The sequence below is a fragment of the Takifugu rubripes genome, chromosome 4 (assembly GCF_901000725.2).
Source record: "Takifugu rubripes chromosome 4, fTakRub1.2, whole genome shotgun sequence".
Lineage (NCBI taxonomy): Eukaryota > Metazoa > Chordata > Actinopteri > Tetraodontiformes > Tetraodontidae > Takifugu > Takifugu rubripes.
The window spans coordinates 15003370-15027176 of NC_042288.1; the positions used below are offsets into that span (position 1 = coordinate 15003370).

Genomic DNA, 23807 nt, shown 5'->3' on the forward strand with positions numbered 1-23807 from the left:
GAAACATTGACTGGCTGACCATATTCATCATCACACCCAATCTAACACATTAGCATCCTTTCTGAGGAAGCCCTGAGGTGAAAGCGTGCATGCCGCACAGGAGAATCTGGTCGAAACAACACAGAGATGGATGGTGGGAGAGTCTCCCCTTGCCTTCCTTAGAGGACAATTATAGTAAATGATTGATATTCAGAATGACCTCATCCTCATCTGCCTGAAAGCCACATGACAAGACGGGGGAGGAGATGGAAAAGATGGAGTAAAATGACACCACAACTGGCAAAATAATGGGGAACGTCAAAATTTTGACAGCTAATTTGATTTTTTTTTTCCAAACAAACGCTGGAAAGTGTGAGGTGGACAGTCCGAGAGTGTGTGTGTGTGTGTTGGCTTCAGGCAGGGCATGAAGTGACAGAAGTGCAGGTTGGAGCGGCACGGCCTCACTTCTCACGTCAACAAAGCCGATGGGGTGTGAGGAGTCATGTAGTTCATCCATCTGAACACACACACACACACGAGTATGAGCCGTCCTTCTGAGTGCAGGCGGGAAGGAAGATTTGTCATCTATGGGGGAGATGTCATTAATTCACCAGTGACTAACAGACATGCCATTATTTCCATTTCTTCACTGTAGCTGCTGAGCAGACCGACATGCTTCTGCGCCTCTCTGTTCTGTCTGAAAGACGTGCACCTGCTGAGGATCTACAAAGGTCTCTGTGCTCCCAACCACAGCCTATTCTAATTTACCTGCAATTCACGTTAATGGGATGCTAATTGCTCATGCATTTACATGCATTCGCGAGGTTAAAGTGAATCACATACCAAATGAGGGAAACTGCAACATCAAAGATTGAAAGAAAAAATCAAAAGCAAGGTTGTTTTTTTTTAATCTATTACTTGACCATTATGAGTTGGAGTGCCAGAAGTGGATATTTACACAAGAGTATATCAGTGAGGACTGTGAGCTGGACAGCAATAGTCTGATTTGTATGTAGAATCCTCTGGTAGTGAGAGAACAGAGTGTATGAATTGAACACCTGTCGACATCCTTCACCTAAAGTGTCGAAGAACCAACAGTGGTTGCCGAGGAACAGAACGGAGATTTGCATGCTTGCATCCACAACAATTTCCAGTTTTGCACTGGTATTTGAAATATATCACTTATACTACGAAAGGCGTCGATGAAGCCGTTGAGTAATATTAAGCTGCGGGCCAAACCGCAGATTATTACTCTAAAATTATTATACACTGAAGAAAGCAGAAAAGAAATAAGAAATAAATAAAACCTACACAGGCGTGTGTCGTGTGTAGGGAAGCTTTTTAGAGGAAATCTTAGATTCGGTCATTATTTTTTCTTTGCAATCAGCCTGACCTTAACTGGTCCCTACCATGTAAAACCAAAAATGTCAACCAAGAAGCAAACGAACCTCTGCTCATGCTGACTTCAAGAACTCGAGAGATTCTTGTTGAAATGCCGCGGCAGTGGAAATGTTACACCTTTGATTGGTTCCAACATGTGAGTGAAGGCCAATGGCCATTCCTGTGATGTGTGATATGCCCCCCAGATATGAGCACAAGTGTTATCATTGATTCTGCACGGTGAACGCAGGTAAAAATTTGATTTGGGGGATAAAATAAAATAAAATAAAATAAACAGTGGATGCATCTCCTGTGCCGTGCATTCACACGTGCATGTGCAAAACACAGACAGGGGGGAAGTGACAGAAAAAGCAGCTTTACGGAGCAGGTGATGGAAATTCATAGTGACAGAAATGCTTCCCATGTCCATCCACGTCTGGGTGGTTGGAGGAGGAAGAGCGCGTGCCTGCGGACATGGTCTCACACGTGCACGCACCAGCAGATGCAGGGACCTGCAACTCCTCATTTAGAGATGAGCATAAATAGTGTTATCCCACACAGCTGCAAGGTGTTGTTACACTACAGCCCTCTAATTGAGGAATCAATGTGACCTGCCTTTCTTAGGACCACTCAACCTTCTGATGATTTTTCCCATGAGTCCTTGGCGTTATAACAGCACTTTGAGCACCTTTTTGAATGTTTTGCCAAGGGAGAGATATAAATACAGAAACACATAATCTGCCTTCATGGCTCCAGACATCAAATTTGGATTTGGATTTGAATGCAGAGGGATTTCAGTATGGTGCCACTCTATACTTGAAACGTGTGTGAGAGAGGTGTGGCAGTGAGCAGGCTATATGGATTATACTGCATCTACCCCCGTGTGTGCAGGGGACATCCCACACTTTGTGAGCTTCTGTGACTGTGTTTTTGAATGTGTGGGTGAGTGTGACTGTGGAAGTGGGAGGGCTAAGAGGATTTACACTTGTGCTGTACTTTAGCTGTGAACCCACAGCTGCCACTGCTGCGTCTGAATAAAAGGATTGCGTCATTGCGTAGAATGCTCACCTACACAGCTAGGGGGCGCCACCCCTGCAGGGCTCATTAATCATTGCCCATCAAAAATCAGCCCTGTGGTGTTTGTATGTGCCCTGACAACCACCTAGTGCATGGGAACACGGGCAGGCACAAGCAGCATCATAAATCACTATCAAAGGCGAAGAAGAAGGGGGGGGGGGGTGACGAGACATTTTGGAGGAGGAAGAGGGTCTGGCGGAGACGGTGCATCGTGGGTGAGACAATGTTTTTACCCATTATCCTCTCACAATTACAGACCAATGTCAAAACTATTACTGGGAGGTCAAACTCATGACAGAGTGGGTCTCTTCTTCCTCTGTACATGTGTGTGTGTGTGTGTGTCTGAGTGTGAGAGAGAGAGAGAGAGAGAGAAAGAGAGAAAGAGAGAGAGAGAGAGAGAGAGATAATATGTGTTGATCATAAGGCAACAACATGATGCTGCTCCACCACTGAGCAGTTGCTTGATGAGAGTTGGGTAAATCTATCCAGAGTGGCTGGTTTCCATGGTAGGTACTCCTCTAGAGGCCCGAGCACGCATGCACACACACACACACACACACGCACACACACCTCTCTTCATCTCTCTTTCTTCAGTACCTAACTCCCTTTGTCCTATTTGCAAGTCTTGTTGCAGATCTGTCCTTCATTGTCCCCAATTATGTTTGACTGCACGCGCGCACACACAAACACACACACGCACACACAGAGTGTGTACACATGTACATAGAGTGAATAGGTGAGCAGTACAGTGGGATGAGTGTTTGGAAGCTGGGGCTGTTTAAATGGGAGTAATTACATGAGAAGATGAGCTGCATTCCTTCCTGAGGGCAGGCTGATTACAGGCCTCTCCTCTCTGGGCCCCTGTAATTACCCACTCTTCTCTGTCCCCCTCCTCACCTCATGCCTCACCCTGCGTCCCACTGTATTTGCGCTGGCTCTGCTCTGCCTCACCGGGCTACAGTTGCGTTCGCCCCCAACCCGCTGTCCTGCGATCCACCTCTCTTCCCGGTTCTGCAGCACTCCACATCCCTTCGGTCCCAACGGGACTCTTCAGACCTCTTTGCTGCTCCTTGGGCTGATTGTTCAGGTTGTAAACCACAGAGTCACATGAAAAGATCATTGAGAGGAAGAACCAGGCTGACCTCCACACCCACCATCCTTGGCCTTTTCCACAATTTTAACTGGAAATAGACCTAATCCAGTAATTGTCCACCTTTATCTTAACAAATGAAGAAACCACATAATTAGGTGAGAGGTTATGCTCCAATACCATCCAGCACTGCCGAGTCTCATTCCCTTCCTCTGTCAGTCAGTCAGTCAGTCAGTCAGTCAGTCAGTCAGTCAGTCAGTCAGTCAGTCAGTCAGTCAGTCAGTCAGTCACATATACCTTTAAAAGTGGAGCTGGGGTTGCACTTATGACCTCACACACTTGACAACACATCTTAACAAAACCAGTAAGTCAAGCCCAGTGATCGGTTCCAGTAAGTCTGGAGCCAGTTGAATTGCACACCTCCCTTCAAACATCACCAGCCAACCGTCTGAGTCCCAGCTAACCTTTCATTTGTGTTCAGGCACGTATTCAGCCTGACTGCCATTTTACCGTGTGTCCATGAATGTTACAAAACACTTCTTTGTTTAAAAGGTCTGAGCCGGTTAGCCTGTGATGCTTCCAGCCTCCCTTTTCAGGTGAAAACTAGGATTGTGAATCACAATATATGTGTTTTTCCGACAAACTGACACAACAACAATGGCTCTAGTTGACAAAAGGCTGGATCGAGAGTATTTTGGTCGGGGAGGTGGGGGGGGTTTGGTTAAAAAGCTGAAAAGTGGTTGAACTAAATCCTCACAAGGGAAAGATGGGTAGATTAAAAATGAAAAGTCTCAGTGTGTGGCAGCAACATGACTACAGAGAACAGACAGAAAGGTGACGGAAATAGATCCAGTCAAAGGGACAATGTCAGGAAAAGAACATGAAAATGGGAGAGGGGGGGAATAAGGACGGGCCAGCGCATAATGTAGGTGATGATGGAGGGAGGGATACAGGAAGTAAGATGAGGGCGATAAATTACAGGACTGTAGGTTTTGCTGTAAGTAGGTAACTATGCAAGGAGTGAGGGAGAAGGAGGGAATGAGGATATGTGGATGGGAAAAAGGAGAGAAAAAGATAAAGAGAGACAGAAACACTCCCAGGGTGCAGTTCAAGTGCTTCTCCTGATTGGTATATGTGTTTGTGTGTGTGTGTGTGCGTGCGTGTGGGCATTGGCTATGGTTGCCAGGATTGTTGGTGCTGTAAGAGACGCCTGCTGCTGTAATGTGTTATGACAGGGACTGATTCTTGTGACTAAATGCTTTGGCAGGAGCGCTTCTGTGTCATGCTAATGAACAGATGAGGATCTGAGCCGGATTGACAGCAGATCGACAGCCTGCGAGTGTGATCTCTCACACCCAAACGCAACATGTAGGGACCGAAGAGCGGACCTGGCTCCGTCGCGCGACACTACGACAAAGACTTTCCCCACTTGCAGACAGCTCGTTCCCTTGCCAACATGACAGGGTGATAAACAAGCAAACACACAGGAATATCAAAACATGCGCGTGCAGCGAAGCTTAAGAACGCCCCACAAACACACTGGCGTCATTCTGTTCTTTCATTGCGTCCCCTTGCGTCAGAGAAATCCCTAGATGTGCAACAGACAGCACTGTTGGCCAGTGTGTGTGTGTGTGTGTGTGTGTGTGTGTGTGTGTGTGTGTGTGTGAGAGAGAGAGAGTTAGGTTATTCTTACATTTGGCCAAAGCATCTGCTCTTTGCTAGTTTGAAAATGATATTAATTTTTTTTTTTTTAATAGAGAACCAAAGTTAACCCTGTTTGAAAGCGAAGGTCTTTTAAAGTTTGCTCTGACGGCAACGTCCTAAAATAAAAATTACCATGACAGGAGACAGATAGCGAGAGGAGACAGTACAAAAGACAAGGCAGAAGGGGGAAAAAATGATTAGGGCACTAATAGGCAGAAAATCCATGTTGGAGGAGATAGATGACGAGAGGTGATGTGGAGAAAGCAGAGGAGGACAAATGGAGGAGCAGAAAATAGAGGTGGGATTCAATCTCCTCACCCCGCACAACTCTTCCTCTTCCTTCTTCTTGCAGAGTTGTGCAGAAGCTAACAAGTATTTTATCCCTTTGATCCCTTCCCTTCACTTCCCTTGAACCTCAATTCATCGTCCTCTCAAAATAAATTTGCCTGCTGACTCAGGCACACATGCTCGAACCACCCCCAAGAGGAGCAAAGCTTTCTAAACCTCAACTTTAACCAGGCTAAATCTGCACTTCCCTGTTCGTGCTAACCTGCGATCTCTGTCCTCGCTGTTGTTTTGTGCTTAATAGTCCTTGAGCTGTTTCCCTCCCAATCCCAAAGCAACCAACAGAACACTGAGGGAACTCAAACTTCAGCAGAAAAAACCCCACACCACAGGGAGCATCAGTAAATAGGAGTGCTCTGCCATAAATAAAACAACTTGTATTGACAATCTCAGCTGCTAGAAGATTATGAAAAACAGTAAACAGGAACTTGAATGAGGACGTTGTCACCTCTGCAAAGTTAGCTACACCCTGAGCGTCCCGCGTCTCTCTATAATCCTAAATCTTGTTACGCTTTGGGTCAAACGATTGGTTTCCGTCTCGTGGGGGATGAGTCAGCGTTCACGCATCAATCATTCATGAGGCTTTGTTTTCTGACGCATCTCTAAGGAGGAGAGCTACTCTTCAGCGAAGCCGCAGGAACGCGTCCGTCGACCAGCGGTTGGACCGGACGGACCAGAATGGAAACGAGGACGCCCCAGAGCCTTCGGCCATAACCGGTATGACTGGAATGGAGGGGATGGCGGGGACGAAGAGTGGCGATGAAGAGGGCATGACTGTGATCCCCTCGGCAGACACAGACAGAAGCAACTACGAGACATAAAGCCTTCCTATGTGGGTGTAAGATGAATGGGATGGAGACGGATGGATGGCAGGAGTGGCAGCACGTCACCCACCAGACGCCCGGGGCCAATGCAGGCCGAGTGTGACGCCGGATGGCCAGAGTACCACACCGTGACGATAATGATGACAGACTTTTTCCCAATCTCTCGGGCGTCTTGGTGTCCTCTCCTCGTCCCTCTCCTCCTCTTCCTCCTCCTCCTCCCGCTGGCAACATGGTGCTTTGATCCACACCCTGACCGCGTGTCCTCCGTTGGCTTGGCTTTAATCGCATCAGCGAGCAAAGTCCCCTGATCCTCCAAACCCCTTTTGTGTAGACCTCAGAAATCAACTTTGAGATCTTTCTTGAAGTCCCACCCTCAGCCGTTCATCGATCGACGTTTGTGATATTCGCTTTATCCAAAGGGAGATCATCTCTGGTCACCGTCCCTCCTTCTGAAACTTTCCCACTCGGTCACGTCTGGCGTTAGCCTCGAACCAGCCAACAAAGCTGTACGGTGATAAAGTCAAACTGAATAAATCCATTGAAATGGTGGAAGAGCTGATTGGATGGTCACCTTTTCATGTAACTCCGACAACCTAAATCGTCATGCCAACAGGTGTCAGGATTGCTTCCTTGGGGCATCAGACCTTGTCTGTTTTACGTTTTGTTCTTGTTAAATTTCACTGCTTTTCTTTCCCCTTTTATTTTACCCCTAAAACTTTGACTCAGGAATTTTAAACTCATTCAATGTTCATTATTTAGCCCAAACTGTGGTAAGTGGTCACTTAACTTGTGCTTCAATCATCCATTCTATATTATTTTATGCTGTTTAATAACTCAACTGGCTGTCTTTATTAGACAGTTATGAAACATTTGTTGCTTTCTGTTATACTAAATGTAATGTGCACATGTTCACAATGTGTCTGAAGCTCATATTTCGGCTCAGACACAAGCAGTGTGTAGATATCAAACTGTTTTAGAATCAAACGTATAACTTCTGGTTGCTGTCCTCTTACTTTGGGCTAATGCCAGTGGAGAAGGGGTCACATGGCAGTGGGTCTAATGGACAGCAGGGCATTCTCTCTGTCCCTAATCCTAATGGCCCGGCTGCCCCCAACCCAGCACTCACCAACTCGCCGCTTCTCTCTCACGCTGCCTCCCAGCGCCACTGTTCTGTTTTTACTGTACTTTTCTCTTAACTGTGAAGACGCGTGTGTGTTCAATATGGCCTTTGGTGTGTGAGTGTGGGTGGGTTATAGTGGCCTAACTGGCTTTGGCTTCACCCAGCATGGCAGCCACGCTGGTTAAGAGGTTTGTGTATCCCATTAAGACGATGAAGAGGCCTTTCATCAGCGCTCTCCCTCCGGCCGGGTGCTGACGGGGGCTTTACCTTGACAAGCTTCCTAAACATGAGGCAGCACCTTGCAAAGAGGTCCACAGGCAGAAGGCCCATCCTGGAGAACGCTACACAAAATACACACAGGAGTCAGCGCACAAACACGATTTTTCACTTCTAATTTTGTACCTTGCTAACATTAGCCAGTAGAGGCTAGCGTAAAAGGAGGACAGAAGAGTGGAAGAAAAGTCCTGACAAGTCCTGACTAGAACTTGGATCTATTTTTAATCAGTTCCACAGAAGGGCTAATAGTGTAATGACCGTTAAGGGCTGTCCAGACGGGCACAGTAATTTTTCAGGAGAGGGAGAGTGGGAGGAAGACGACACGAGTGTAGAGGAGGAAAAAAATAGACAGGGAAAGAGAGAAGGAAGACAAAGACAAAGATTAAGAGGGAGAGAGCTACCAAGAAGGGAAAAGTAGAGGCGAAAGAGATTGATAAAGACAGAGAGGGAGTGGGACTGGTGGACGGAAGCCACAGGAGCCAAGATGACCTGGATTCATGGGACAAGTATTGATTACCTGAGGATGAAGTGCCAAAGACAGAGCTCTGCTTAGAAACTAGATAAATGCACTCACCCATAGAGACCTGGAAACACACGTGTGTGTGGAACACAAACAGGAGATCCACATCTCACTGTGCCAGCCGCTTCACTTTAATTCGGGAAATGTGTCTGCAACTCAGCTGCTTAATCCACAGCTATGAAGGAAAGTGGGCTGGTGCAATAACATGTATGTCAGGTAAGATGTGGAAATGGATCCGAAACAAGAACGCACCCACATCATATGTGGAGATTATATAACCTGATGAGATTTAGGCTCTACAGGGGAAATATGGGGCAATCAATGTATGAGATGTTAATGCCCCATATGCATGTGCATCACAGTTAGGAGCTTCTCCTTATTTGTAGTCTGGATTACTCTGTTTCACACAGATTAACTTGGTATAATGGATTTGGGAGTTTAGAGCTTATGAGCCGTTCAAGACTGGCAGCACAATAAAATGAAACAGGTAGGACCTGCCAAACAGCCAAATCTCTTTAAAGCTTCAAATGCAGATGCAAACATGAAAACATCTGCAGAGACAAAGGTAGCGCTCGCAGGAACTTTTCAGAACAGAAGTTTTGGAGCTTCTTTCTCATTTGGGGGGGTTGCAGAAGTGTGCAAAAACAAAAGAATATCAGCGCTAAGACGATCCAGCGGAAGTTACCGCAGGTTTCTGTTGGAGCTGCATGTTGGCGCAGCGTCACCTCAGGGCACAAACTCACCATTCGAACCTGGACAGAGCGGCTCTAGAAACATACGAGCGATAAAACCGGAGAGAGAAGAAATGAAAATACTTTTGTTTTGGCATTTTTAGACCTGGTTTATATTCCGTTTTGAGTGTTAAAATGATCTGCTCATTCCAATTATTATTGTCACCACATTTAAGCTTTGCTAAAAAAATAACAACAATCCAACCAGCAGAGAAATTACCTGCTGAGTCTTTAGGACGGAAACCCAGCGGAATCCCTGCTGACAGCAATAACCCTCAACATGAAACACCCCCCTCACACTGGAGAAGACCCTGGAATATTTAAAACAGAGATTCATAAATTGGGTTCAAAATCTAAAGCATTGTGACAAGTGAAAACACTAAATAAGTTTCTTCCTTTTGGGCTTTTTAATAGTAGCCACAGCAACAGCCGTGCGGGACTTGGACGGCTGCTCGGTGCAGGAAAGCAGAAGAATAGAAGTGCTTGACCCTCATAATGCTGCAGTCACTTAGGTCATTTGTGAAGCACAATGGCGGCCTGTGGACATAAAGGTGTTTATATCTCGGCCGCAATTTACAATTTCTTCAGCATGACTGCATTCACAAGTTCTATTTTCCTCACCAACAAAGAACCGGCTTTCAATATCTGTGTGTGTGTGTGTGTGTGTGTGTGTGTGCGTTGTGTGTTTTCCCAGACAGGAAGCGCTGCAGAACACACGGTCGGGCTGCATTTGAGCGGTGGGAAAGATTACGTAAATCATACGACATGTCTGTGTGGTTTATTATGTTCAACATCAGATGGCCAACAATAAGATTGGGGCTGTTTGAATAGATAACACGCTGGCACAAAAAGAGAAAAAAGAAAACAGGGAATGACGGATGCAAATGTAATGAAAATGTGTTTGCAGCAAGGAAACAGAAGCACACCAGAATTAGATAATAATAGTCTGTATTTGTTCTATTTTCTGTTATTAAAGTACATTATCATTCATTTTTTTAGTCCACTGTGATGGTTCCACTTCTGTTTCTTAACTCCCACATTATTTGCTGAATGCAAAGTAGGAGGTCAAAGGTCTTCGGTAACTCTACATTGCTCACGTCTTCCCTTTTGGGCTTTCTCTCCAGAGGACACTCATAATAAGGCGGCAAAAACATCCCCACTAGCCTGACAAGTCATTTTACTCATAAAGAGCAGCCTCTCTTTAATGAATTTTTGATCCATGGAGGTTTTATGTTTTTTTTATGTTTACACAAGCAGAGAAGACGAGTGTTTCCAGCGAGAGAAACTAACAGAGCACAAGGACGACTAAACCCTAAAGCTAGAGAAGTTTTTGCACCAAACCAACACTGGACAAAATATCTGCTGTTATTAATTCTATATTTAGTTTTGTTTACATATCTAAGTTATGACTGAATGCAGCTGAATATGAGGAGTCTCTCAGGCTTTAGAAGCTTTATCTACTGGAATGATAATTGTGTTTTCTGTGATTTACATTTTGGTAGCAAATACAAATAAGGTCCTTAAAACGACCACATTAATGTGCGAGACACCGCCTGTGGTCGTTCTCATGCCCGTGGAGCCACTAAAAATAACACCCATCAACAGAATGACACAGAAAGTCAGCACGAAGGTGAAAAATCGGGATTGTTAGCTGAGCAGAAGAGGTAATTTTAGACTTGTCAGATACATCATGCAGACTCGTCTGAGCCTCGCCGTGTTCTGAGGTGGTCCGCATAACAAGGTGTGGAGATCAATAGCATCCATTGACCAAGGTGCAGCTCATCTAATCCTCTGCTACGCGCAGGAAGGAGCGGGACACACACCTGAACCTCTGAGGGCGAGCACAATAATGAAATGTACTTTGCAGGCCAAGTCAATGTCCACCAGGGATGGTTCCCACACTCGCTTTAGCTCCTCCATCTCCCACATATGAAGGCATATCCTCACCCACCACCCTGCGTCCCTGAAATCACACGTGTGATTACAGATCGGACAATAAGACTCAGGGTCACTCAGAAGCAGGAATAGATACGCATTCTCTTTCTGTCGCTAACTCATTGATTGAGCACCTCGGGGCAGCATCACAATAACGGCGCCTTGTCCCTGAACCTCGGTGCAATTCTATAATTCATTTTTACTGAGAGCAAGCGGCCCTGCAGGATGTTAAGTGCAGATCATGCATATCTGAGGGACCATCTGAGAGTGAGACGGGGCTTCCCAAAGCCGCATTCACTTTTGCCTTTTGTTCGGCAGCTTTACTTATTAAAGCCTCACGTTAATGAATCATTGAGATTTTACATTTTGAAATGTTTTTTTAAGCTAAACTCTTACAAAAGCAGAGCAAGAATGGAGCCACCGTGCTGCAGATGTTGTGGTGATGTTGCTTTTATTCCGAGCTCGCTGCGATTGTCGTGCACACATCATTATTTATTCATGGTCATTTGGAGATGGAGCAAAAAGCAGATGGTGCTTAAACACTGTCTTGAAAATGCTAAATAAATATCTGAATATTAAATTGTCGGGGAACTTTCAGGCTGACACGGCAGCTATAATACAGATGGAGCTCCAACTTTAGCTGTTTGCATATTTTGGAGATCATTAACATGAGATCAGGCTGTTTGACTTTAAAAACGAGTTATTGACTTTTAACCTTCTACCTTTAGTGTTCTGATATCGGCAAATCAAAACCACGAAGGAGGGTTTATGTTATGGCAGTCAACCAGGGAATACTGTATTTGTACAAGCAGCAGAACTGTTTTATTCCTCTCTCTTTGTTTTTTCATCCACTTCCCCAAACCGCAGCTATCTAGGCCAACGGTCAGCAGTTTTAATCAATTTTCCAAATGTAAGAACACTCCCAGCAGGACAGTAGGGAATGAACATTGCAATAATAATAACACAAAATCTAATCTGAATTATGCTCTAAAGAGATTAGGTCAGAATAATCCCCAGAATAAACACAGGCGCGGAGGAGGGGGCGCCACTTGTGATCAGATGCAGGGAGGAGAGTTGCAGCGTACATGTGTAGATGTTTTTGGTCCTGATGGGGGGATTTGTGGAAAGTTGTGTTTGATTTTGGGTGTAAGAATGATGAGGGTGTTTATTTTGGGAAATGAGAGTCTGCTGGGGACTCACACAGAGTGCTATTATTAAAGTCTTATAAAATGCTTCCTATTGCCTGATCAAACACAGAGAAATTCCCTCAGTGTGATGGATTTCTGAACAACCCCAGACAGAAATTCCTATGGAGGATATTCATTTCCAGGTGGAATCCACGCTTATTATAGTCAAGTAGTTATATTCTGAACCGCATAGAAATACATTAATATTGTAGTAACAGTAGTCGTGGTTTGTATTCAGCAGCATGCAATGATTCAGTCCTCTAAAGCTGTGGACACAGGAGAGTCAATCAATGACAAACTGGAAGCTGAATCGTACAAGCGTGTTCAGGGCAGGGTCATTTGATTTTAGCTGATTTGCTGAGATCCCAGCAGGGTTTCGGCTGTGGCCTCCCTGGTGCTGACTCTGTGCGCTGAGGGTTCAGGGATCAGACCACAAGGTCAGCGGCGCCTTTCTGCTGAGCAGGCTATTGTCCCGCAGCTGCACGGCCACACATCTCCCAGTCTATTCACAGTCTATTCAGCAACTCGGGCTAAGTGCATCGGAGGACTCCGGACTATTGTCCGATGCCAAGACTGTTTGAGCTGCACGAGAATATTCACTTCATCTCCTGGTGGCTTCAGAGAAACTGTTAAGTCTGCGTGAATGGGGGCGGATTTACACACACCCAAAAAAAACAAAAAAAAACATGTTAGAGGCATTCAGGCTGGCTCCTGTTCACAAACACGCTGCCGCTTGACCTCATCCGTGATCCTTGCAGCACGTCAAACCACACTGTATCGCCTCTGTTTGTTCGCTGCACACACAGCTCAGAGCTGCACTCAGAAGACAGAACACTTGTCTTCTCCAGCCATGGCAACCATTACTGTCTATCTATGCTATATATTTGCAAGCATGCTATGATTGCGTTATTGTTGCGATACAAAAAACACATTAGAATGCCGAACTATCCACAGCAAGGAATTACGAGACAAGCAGTGTCGCTGGCAAATGATCAATTCTCACAGGGTTAGGCGAGAGTATGATCATAAACACAAAATGACCATATCACACTCAATAAAAAAGCCATCTGGAAGCATCAGCACTTCCATGCTCCAAATTAAGTCGGAGTGCAATGACTTTTTCATTTAAAGTGCCTGGAAAGGGCGCCGTTATTACCCTCCAGGTTCATTGGGCCAATTAGAGGTTGCACCAATACCAATGCAGGGCCATAATAGCCCACCTTTTTCTATAATTGCTCAGCGCCATGACTCATGGGCCAGATTGGAATCTTGGCCTGTAAACGTGTTCTGATTATGCGTTATTATGCGTTATACTTAAACCGAATGGGGGAGCGGCCGACTTCGTTCCCACGGTGCTGGAGATGTGTCGAGCATGTGTTTGTGTCACAGGTTCCATTGAAAAAAACTCAACTGGTGATACCACTTATTAGGCCTCCATAAGTGGCAGGTAAAGACAAGGGCCTGGTGGTGGATCAAAGGCTGTTAAAAGTCTCCACCTATCAGGAGGTAGTTAGGGGTAGGTGGGGGGGGGGGGGGGGGGGTTGTTTGTGGAGACAGACGCCCTCATCCAGGATCTTTCTGTGTAATTACACGCCACAGAAGACCTTCATTCCTCTCTTCTTCACAGAGAGAGATGAAAGACAAGAGAGACAGGGGCATGTAATCGCTGCTCTTGCTTTAGGGGGCGGGGGGGGGGGGGGTGAGGGACACATAGAGTAGAAGGACAAAAGGACGGTGAGTGGTGGGGTTTTAATAAACCTCCTCTGTCTCTTGTTTACAGAGCCTCGCCTACTGCTCTCCCTCGCTCTTTCTCTCTTTCTCTCTCTCTCTCTCTCACACACACACACACACACACACACACTCCACATCTTTGACTGAACCTTCCATTATTCTCAGTTTTCAGGTCTTTGCCTCAGGACAGATGTGTAAATTGTTGTGCTAATGTAAGGCCCACCACAGAGAGCTTGAGAGGGAAGGACAACTACACACTTCGCTCCACTGTACAGCTGTCACTTAGGAGAACATAAAGGAGGCCGCTGCAAGCACCCGAGTGCCCACAGGAACACTCACAGCATGTCTGCACAAACACACACACACAGACACACACAGTCACACACAGACACACACACATGGGGGTACTTGGAGAAGAGTGGGTGAATGTTGAAATGCACATATAAATGTTCTGTTTCTTTCTCTCATTCACGTGCTCCATGAAGCCCAGGACAAATAACCAAATAAATAAAGCACAAAGGGCTTTTCCACTGTAAAAAAAAACAACAACCAAATAAACTCAAGACATTTTTCCATTACAAGCTTTATCTACTCTAGAATGGCAGAAGAGGGCCGAAACACCCGAAAGGCACCTGTTGATAATCTTCTTTTGCTTCTGCGGCGGTGCTAAGATGGTAATCTGAGGAAAGTGCATTGTTATATAGTTTGGCAGCATCTGTTGTTTACAAAAATGATGGCACCCATCATCTTCAGCACCTATCTGTGACAAACACCAGGCAGCAGATAAACCCAAAACAGGCAATTCACCAGCATTTCTACCTTAAATAATCCCCACCAGATATCCACAGAGCTGGTGACCAACAGCCAGCGGGGGTGAGAAAAGTGTCCAAACCTGATGACTGTTGGACTAATCCGTGTTGCTTGCAAAACACATTTATAAAGCCAAAAGACGTTGAAAGAATAAACGGAAAAAATGTCCAAATTTTGTTCTCTTTTTAAATTTTCATTTCACTGTGTTGTACAGAAAAAATAATCACCTTAATTAATTTGTGCTGTATGCCTGTCTGACAGTTCTGAGACCCCCTAAATGGTACATTTGTCCAAGAATCTGCCCGTCCATCTGTCCATCACCCTGGCTCTCTACATGAATTCCCAGCATTTGTATTTATTTGGCTGCGGAGGAGGACTGAAGGAGCTGAGCGCAGCCAGAAGATTGAAGTTAGACAGAGAGACACCGCATAATATTTAATGACCCACTATAGCTATACCTATTCATTGCTCCTGGCAGCACTTTGAAATGCAAAGGAAATGGTCCCCTGTTAAAGAAATTACACCATGATGAATCCGTCAGCAGGAGCATGACTACATGAAACATGTTCCTCCTTCATCTGAGGAATAATGATGCAAAGAATTCTTTGATTTAAACAACAAAAAAAAAGCTTTAAGCTGAGGCAGGATCCCGGATTTAAAAACAAATTGAAGCCCATCTGATTAAAATGCATGTAAAGGGCTGAGGAAGGGACCTTATACAGACGCACACACCCACCACATATCCACACACGGTCACACACAAAAGCAGAGGAACCCAAAGTTAATGAACCCTCACCGGTCCGCATGGCTGTCCATCTGCTTTCATAATCCCCATAAACAGCACTGCCCAGCCAGTCAGCCAGCCAACACCCCCAACACACACGCACACTCTCACACACACACTCACAACTACGTTTTTACGCACAAATGTCATCTGGAAAAAGCCTCTTAAGGACAAAACATGCACGCGTATGTTAGTGAGTGTGTGTGTGTGTGTGTGTGTGTGTGTGTGATCAGGGAAAGGTGAGTTTAAGGTCGGCTCCGGAGCCCATCTGGTCAAGAGCAGGTAAGAGGCTTGGAACACACCCCCTGCCACTGTTGGTGCCTGTGTGAGCTCATACACCTAAATCTAACCTTAATTACATGCAGGTACATCTGTCGCGTCAGACCCCCCCCCCTCCCCCCCCACACTTCACACATGTCCCTCATATGAAACGATCCCTCATCCTGCAGCCGCAGAACGCCTGGTGGCATTTTCGACGTGCACAGCACACACCTGGGACGGTGACTGAGCGCGGGCGATAAATCGGGCTCCCTGCTGTGCAATCAGAGCAGCTGCCAGAGTGAGGGCGATGGGTGCAGGGCAGAGTGCTAGATTGTGTCTGGGTGCGTGACCCCGCAGTGACCCACGCAGGAAAGGGAGCAATAATGCATCTGGCATTGCATCACGCGCAGTGATCGGCGGGACTTGATTAAGATCTGCGTCACTGAATATTTGCTGCGTGAGGATCCCAGTCGGAGCCAACGGAGGAAACGTCCAACTTCAATGAAGCAGTCGGGGATGATTGCAGGAGTTACAGGGCGGACGGGGGCAAATCTCGTTTTTTGCTTTTTTCTTCGCTTCGCTTTTTGCTGGGCCTGTGATCTAAGAGAGAGCAGGAATGGGGGATTACTGCCCCTCCTCTGCGTGTTTGTATGTGTTGGCATATGTCTTGGGGATGAAGCCAGATACTGCATAGCTGACATTTCCTTTTGGTATCATATTTAAAGCTCAGACTGACGAGAAGGGAGGAGAGGAAGTGAAAAGACGAAAGGCAAAGGGAAGCAAAAGCATGGGAGATTAGCCCAGTAAAAAGTGCTCTTTCTACTTCTGATAAACTTAAAGGGATAGTTTGGCCCAAAATATAATAATAAATACGTACATGTTAAATAATCAGTTTCTGAGTCTACAAAATCCTTACAGAGTTTCAGACATTGGACTTTGCAGCCAAATCCAAACAAACTGAAATCATTTGAGAGCACTTCTTCATTTGTTACAGGAAAAAACAAACCCATCTAACACCTTTAATTGCAAACATTAGACTTTGAATCAAAACTACGACTTTTACGATGTTTCCTCCATTGTCTTTTTGTGAGCCAGCACCACATTTACACTGTGTAGGCAGTCACAGTTCTTGGTGATCACATGGAACAGAATTAGAATAAAGAGAATAAAAGTGTATATTTATGCTAAACGCATGACACAACTGGTGCCATTTCCAGACGAATGTGACGGTGGGGGGTTTTTACATCCAGAGATGGCTCCGCTGACGACATTTGCTTCAGCTGCTGCGCAGTTTACAACCAAATGTTCCGTTTTCTGAGCAGTCTTCATTAAAAAGGCCAATTTGTAATTTGATTTTTCAATTAAGTCCCTAAATTGAGTAACAAAGCAGCACGCACGGACGCGCGCGTGCACAAAGGCTCTCCTTGAGCATCAGTCGCTGTCACTTCAAACACAGGGGACGGAACATTTCCAGCCTCGCTGTAGTGTACTGCTGTTGCCTAGCTGCCTGCCTAGGATGCGGGACAATTTCCGTTTCCTCCTCCAGCTTCAGATGCGCATGTATGCTCAATATGCCCGTCTCTCCGGGGAGGTCTGTGTGTCATTCCGCCACTTTAGACACACCAGCTGCTCAGTGGGCGCTCTGCTGTGTTAAGAGCATCTTCCCACCTCGCACAAGCCCCCACTGACACCCACATCCACTTACCCGCTGACATGCAAAGTTTCGCCTCACGCCCCTCCTTTACCTACCCCACTGCAACCCTGCCCCCCCCCCCCACACACACACACACACACCCACACACATTCATAACTACCCAGAGGGCAGATGGGACCCTAATAAGCATTACACTCAATAGAAAAAGGATTCTTCACAGTGCCTTCTAAAGAGCAATCCCCAAACCCAGAGCTGCCTGGAATAAAATGATCAAGTGAGCAAGATAAGGATGACAGAGGTTGGTATATGTGAGACTATGCAGCTATAAATATGCCTGATGAGACTATCAAGAGACTGGAGAGAAGAAGAGGAGGAAATGGGGACAAGTGAAGGCAATTCATTAATGCAGATAGGGGATAAGCAGCGGAGGGAAAACTCATGGAAGAAAGTGGAGTAAGGCTAACGGCCGCTGCCATCTCACATCCCGCACACTTCCGCTCCTGTTGGAAAGTGTATTATTTACACAATTCGAACAGAGGAGCCCACATGGCAAATCCAAAGCAGACTCAAACACAAGCATTAACAGATTGGCTGTGGTCTAAGCTCTGGGTGGACTTGGCTCAACCGCCAGCTGAAGAGAAAAAAGCCTCTGCTAAGAAGATGAGGGGGGGGGGTCTTCATGCGCCGAGAAGTGCCTTTTTAGTCAAGAACACACATGCTGCTTCTGATCTATGGACATCAATCTAAAAACTTTTACCAAGTGTGTGTCTGAAGTGTGTGTCTTAAAAGTGTGTGTGTGTGCAGGCATGTTTAAGGGGGTTGCTCAGGAACTGCAGTAACCCCCTGCAGTGATCCTGATCCTATTGGTTACGATGCTCAGAGTACTGCTGGGATCTTAAATGAAAATTCCTGCACTCCCCCCACGGAGTGACCCAGCAGGTCTCCCACATAAACGCTACCTCTTCATCAGAGGCTATGGCTGTTTTGCATCGGGGGGGTGCGTATGTATACGGGGGGAGGGAGGGCTGTTTAGCGTTTCATCTCTCGTGACGCCGCGCGTGTGTGTGTGAGCCCAATAGAGAAGCGATCTGGTGAGTTTCACCTGACGCACACGAAGAAACTCACGCAAGCCGCTGTTGAAGCTGCGAATAAGTGCATGTGTGTGTTCTACTCTGCCCCCCCAACTTACCCCACACAAAGGGGCAGAAAAAGCTCTCCGTAGTCTCCTATTCATCTAAAGCACAATGGAACCCCACAGAGGTTTTCTTCCTGTTTGCCTGTCCATCCCACCCAGCTGCCCCCCCCCCCCGACAGGGAAAGCTAGCGAGACGTGGGTACCCTGTCCTGCAGGCTCGGCAGCAACTCCCATCTGTCACTGAAACTCTCCACCCATCCATCCATCCACCCATCGACTGACAGAGCAAAACTAAAACTGTCAGAGGCAATTAAAAATCCTTTATCCTGGGGGGGATTTTAAGCCCTTTCTTAAAATGTGGGGCTGAAATTAAACATTGGAGCATTTCACAAGCGCTTTAAATGAAAAGGTAGGAGAGACCATCTGCTGCTCTGACATAAACAGGATATTTTGAAACGGGATCCGAGCAAGTACTACATGAAATATTTAAAAGATAATTACCAACTGTACTGTGACATTTTTTTCAAACAGCATGCTGCTTTAAATAGACATCAGCTTGGCAATATCGATTAAATTGTTATCTAATCACTTTGAGGACATATTGTCTTTGTAAGACAGCTCTTGTGCTTCAATCTGTTGTACATTCAACTGAAGTCTGTCCATCCGCTCCGAACTTTCTTATCGTGGTAATTTCTCTTTCCAATCGTTGATGTCAGCTTCCTCTTCCATTTACCACGCTCTTTTCCCCTCCTACAGAGAGATTTCCTTTTGGCAGCAGATTTATGGATGAGTCTAACATGCCCAGTATTGGGAAAGCATTAAACATGTCTTCTCTTAATGCTGCGAGCTCTTGCCATCGATAAGAGTCTTAATAAAAAAAACATCCCCTTGCTGGATTTATGTGTCTCTTTTTCACTTTCACCCTCCTCAAAAATATCAACCTCTTAGTTAGGCACTATTTAACTGACCCCCCCCCCCCCCCCCCCCCCCACACACACACACACACACACATATTGCCTCTCTCTTGGACCGTGCCAGAGGTTTAATGGTGCTTGAATGCCACTGCTGTGGACTTTGACTCCTCGCTTTATTCTCATAACGGATATTTAAAAACTCCAATCTCAGATCAATTCTGAGATTTCAGCTCTCGGTGCTCTTGCTTTTCTTTGCTCCTTCTCCCCTATTTCTTCAGACACATGAATAGCCCAATGTGGTGTGCCATTCGTGTATATTCTCTGCCACAGCTCCGGGCCACAATTGGCACCCTCGCTCCAACTGCTGCTGTTTGATCTAGTCAATAAATGCCTTCTGGGACCCTAAAATCCTTCACTTCCTCCCAGAGTCATCCAGGACAGTTACACCTATGGGAGACAGGCAGCTGTTTGCTTTCCACCTCTCCTTCACTGTCTCTGATGTCAAGAATTTGAGCACCATAAGCAGATTTTAAATATTAACAAAGACCACTTTGTACGCATGAATAATACAGCAGGGAGGGCAGAGGCCGGCCGGCAATCCCTTCCCCTGCCGCCTGATGGTCATAAAACTAATGCACTGCTGTGGGACAGAGTGTGGCCCGGTCCGGTCGGCTGACAGGAGTCACCTGAGGGAGGCGACGGACTCGCGGGAGAGTGGTATCTGCTTATTTATCACGGCGCCCAACCACCTGTCCAGATTTCTGCAGATGCAACAGCCTGGCAGCACCTTTGTTATGACTACATGCTTCATAGACACTTTAATCTAATCTGACATCCCAATCTGTTGCGTTTTCTTTGAAGCCAAAATCTATTTGTCTGAGGTGAGCTTTGTTGTCACATTCCTTTCTTTCCATGCATCTGAAAGATGCATGCCTAGCTGTGGGAAAAGCACAGAAACTGTTGAGCACGACAACAAATAGCTTCATTTTCCTGGCTCATACATAGTCAGGAGCAGGACTGGCACGCTAAAGACAAATTAAACGGCACGTCTTCGGAGGCCGTTGCTATTCAGGCAGTGCTAAATGGGAGTGACTGACATGCTACGCTCCCTGACTCTAAACACTGGCTTGCTCACCCAAGATCTTGACCTCCTGAGGCCAGTTGGTCCCTCTTAGTGGGCATCACCTTGTGTTTAGATACATTTCAAGCTGTGCATAAAAAAAGAGATCACATTCGGTTTGTGATGTTGATGAACCCATTAATAACAGCCAACAGACTGAGGCACAGTGGACAGCATGGTACTTAGTCCAGACAAGTGTTCCAGGCAGTCTAGGTAATTAATGTGTGTGTCAACACAGAAAGAGGAGCGCCATATCGTAGAAATGTGATATCTCAGCACATCAACACAATGCAGGCAGCGAGCGGGACTGGAGGGATCTTGAGTGAGGCGGTAGCGGAGAGGCAGAGGCACAACAGGAGAGAAGATTAATGCAATCTGTCTGTCCTATCGTGCATTCACTAAGCACATCGGTGCCTGCCTCCTGCCCAGACACAAACTTTACTGAGGCACCCTCAGCTTTTGCCTCCTTCTCCTCCTCCTCCTCGCTGCAATCCTCCCCAGTTTGTATCAGTCTTTCTCATTTTTCACGCAAGGATTTGACAATAGTCCACAATTTTTATAACACTAAGCTGCTTTTCTGTCCCACCTGTTTAGGGGAATAAGAGAAGTAAAAGTATCTTGGACTTCAGATAAATAAAGAGCCAGGCCTGGACTAATAAGAGTGACTGCAGCCTGATAATTAAAGCAACAAACTCAATGTCTGAGTTCTGATGTATCAGAAGAGTGCTCTAAAATGTTAGTAGATGCTGCTGACTTTGTTCTTTTAACTGTAAACAGAACTTAATCCACAACAAATCCCATCTCTGTTCCCCATTTTAATCTGATATGGCGAAGGAAGGCGAGGATGTAAGCAACAAAAGAACAAACCGCCACACACAGAGCAGCGAGTGGGTGAAATGCTGAATGTAAGACTGGAGACGGGCAGCGTCCAGGGGGTGTCCCATCAGCTCAGCCACCACAGTGACCTGCTCCACCGACAGTGATTTCATCTCCATGAGAGCTCCAGTCTGTGACTCTGGGCAATCTGCTGATCAAAGCGTGTTCTGCTCTGCTTGCACTGAAATTCTGTCTAATAAAATAATGATTAGAAAGGTAGGGATGGTTTGAGATCTGACTGCATTCAATATTTCAAAAAAGCACAACCAAACTCAAAAACGAAGCTAAATTTAGATTCGGCTGTTTCGTATCAAGAAGAGAAAGAATAGAGAACAGATATTTCCACCCTAAAGCACTTCTGACACTTTGACTTACTTTTCACTTGGATTTTTTTTTTCTACTGTTTGGAGGAGGCCAAGATGGCACGGAGCAAAACCTTAATTACTCCCTGCGCATCGGGGAGTTTGATCTTTCTGCTCCAAGTAGAAAAAGAGTTTTGGCCTCGGGTGTAAAGTGAAACAAGTGTGTGAAACAACCGCAACCAACAACCTCTAAATAACCCAAACACCGTAATTCTCATAAAATTACAGTAGTTTCGGTTATAGAAGGTGGGAAATGTTTAAGAAAATGGCTGTTTTTGTTGCCTTTACATTCTGTTTGAAATGCTCAAACGAAACAAAGATGTGGCTCCATAAGACATCAAAACTTACCTGCGCAACAGACGACCAGGAGGAGTAGAATGAGAGGAGCGACACCTTGGCGACTCTGCATCCCGACAGAAAGCATCTTTTACGGCTGCGCCGATGGCAACTTCCCGGGTTGTCCACGCTGCTCTCACCGGTGGTGCTTTTGTCACACAAAAGCGGGGTTTTTTGCCCCCGAAAGAAAAAAGTCTTTAGTCCCGATAGATCAGCAATCCAGTATTGAACACTAGGTGCTGTTTTTTGTGTTAAATAGTTTAATACACTATTGACGCAAACTGCAGTGCCGAAAGCGCATCCACCGCGGAGCCGCTTCTGGGAGCGGAGAGCAGCTCGGAAAGGTTCAACAATCAAAGTTTGGAGAGGTTTGAGGTTTCACCTCGCGGAGACTTTTCATTTCCAGGTGAAGTTGAATGAGAGCCCCGTGACGCACAGCGCACAAGGCACCCAAAAAGTTAGGGATAGGGACGCGTTTCTACGTCGGGAAATTAAAATTAGATGTCCGCTCCCGAGTCACGAGAAGCTGGACGCGCACAGACACGAGTCCTGGGGTCCGCCCGGGGCTGTCCTGCCTCCACCGAGTCCGCAAGGTGTAAACAAGAACACGGGCATCTACGCTGGAGCACAGTCCCAGAGCCAGCCTCTACCAGAACTACCAGTCCGCGCCTGGCCAATCATGTAATACCCTCCTCCTCCTCCTCCTCCCCTTCCACCTCCTCCTTTCCGAGGGAAGGTAAACTAGTGGCAAGTGAGGAGGAAAAAGATGGGAGGAGAGAGCGAGAGAGAGAGAGAGAGAGAGAAAACCTGGACCTCAGCGCGCACAAACCAGTGCCCAAGATTCACCGTGTTTAAAGAAGAATGAATCTATCTATCTATCTATCTATCTATCTATCTATCTATCTATCTATCTATCTATCTATCTATCTATCTATCTATCTATCAGTTGTCTTTATGGGAGCCTAGTATTCCCTGTTGATCCTGCTTTCCCACTCCCCGGGTCACAGTTTTCCTCCTCGTGGCCACAAGAGAGCAGCCTTTTCATAAATGAGTTAGAGGCGCAGGAAGATCCCTGACTGGATGTTCAGGCCAGCTCCTCTTCATCGGTCTTCCTGTGTGGTGCGCCTGTAGCCGGATTGGTGCGCAGACACCACAGGAGACGTGATGGAGGTGAACAAGGCTGCTGCTATTTTTAACACTATAATGGATGTGGCATTTAAATCAAAATCGTTTTGTACTTTTTTTTACTTTTACTCCTGTTTGATGTTTCCTAAGCAACGGCCCTCTCCTCTTCTCCCTTACCTCTGTGTCCTATCCTAGAAGTCACTGTTGCATCTTCAGGCGCGATAAGCACCAGTTATTTGCACGGGAAGAGATTCCCTGCATAAGATGTAATTGTGGCGCTGCAAATCAGTAGCTGGCAGCCATGCGAGGCAGAAATGCATGACGGATGAGAAGAAAAGCCTGAATAAATGAAAGGGAACCAAATATGAGCAGATGCTTTCACACAAGTGTGATGGTTTGATGAGGATGGAAATTATTGGGTCTTCAAAATGTCAAATTTTGTTTCACACATTATGCAGTAGAGACAGAGACACCTTAAAAACCAAGTGGAAAAGCATTTTGAAAGCCAAAGAAAGCTGTTTTACAAGTCGA

General features: G+C 46.0%; 1 protein-coding gene across 5 annotated transcripts in view; it reads right to left on the minus strand.

Annotated features, from left to right (window-relative positions):
- unc5b (unc-5 netrin receptor B) overlaps positions 1-22807 on the minus strand; it is a 38590-nt gene extending 15783 nt beyond the window's left edge. For 4 of the 5 annotated variants that reach the window (XM_029835545.1, XM_029835543.1, XM_029835542.1 and 1 more), the window contains exon 1: positions 22164-22807. In XM_029835545.1, coding sequence (XP_029691405.1) covers positions 22164-22239 — 76 coding nt within the window. In that variant the 5' untranslated portion in view covers positions 22240-22807. The remainder of the gene's footprint in view (positions 1-22163) is intronic. The other variant, XM_011603468.2, reaches the window with a different exon arrangement.
- Between the last annotated feature and the right edge of the window lie 1000 nt (positions 22808-23807).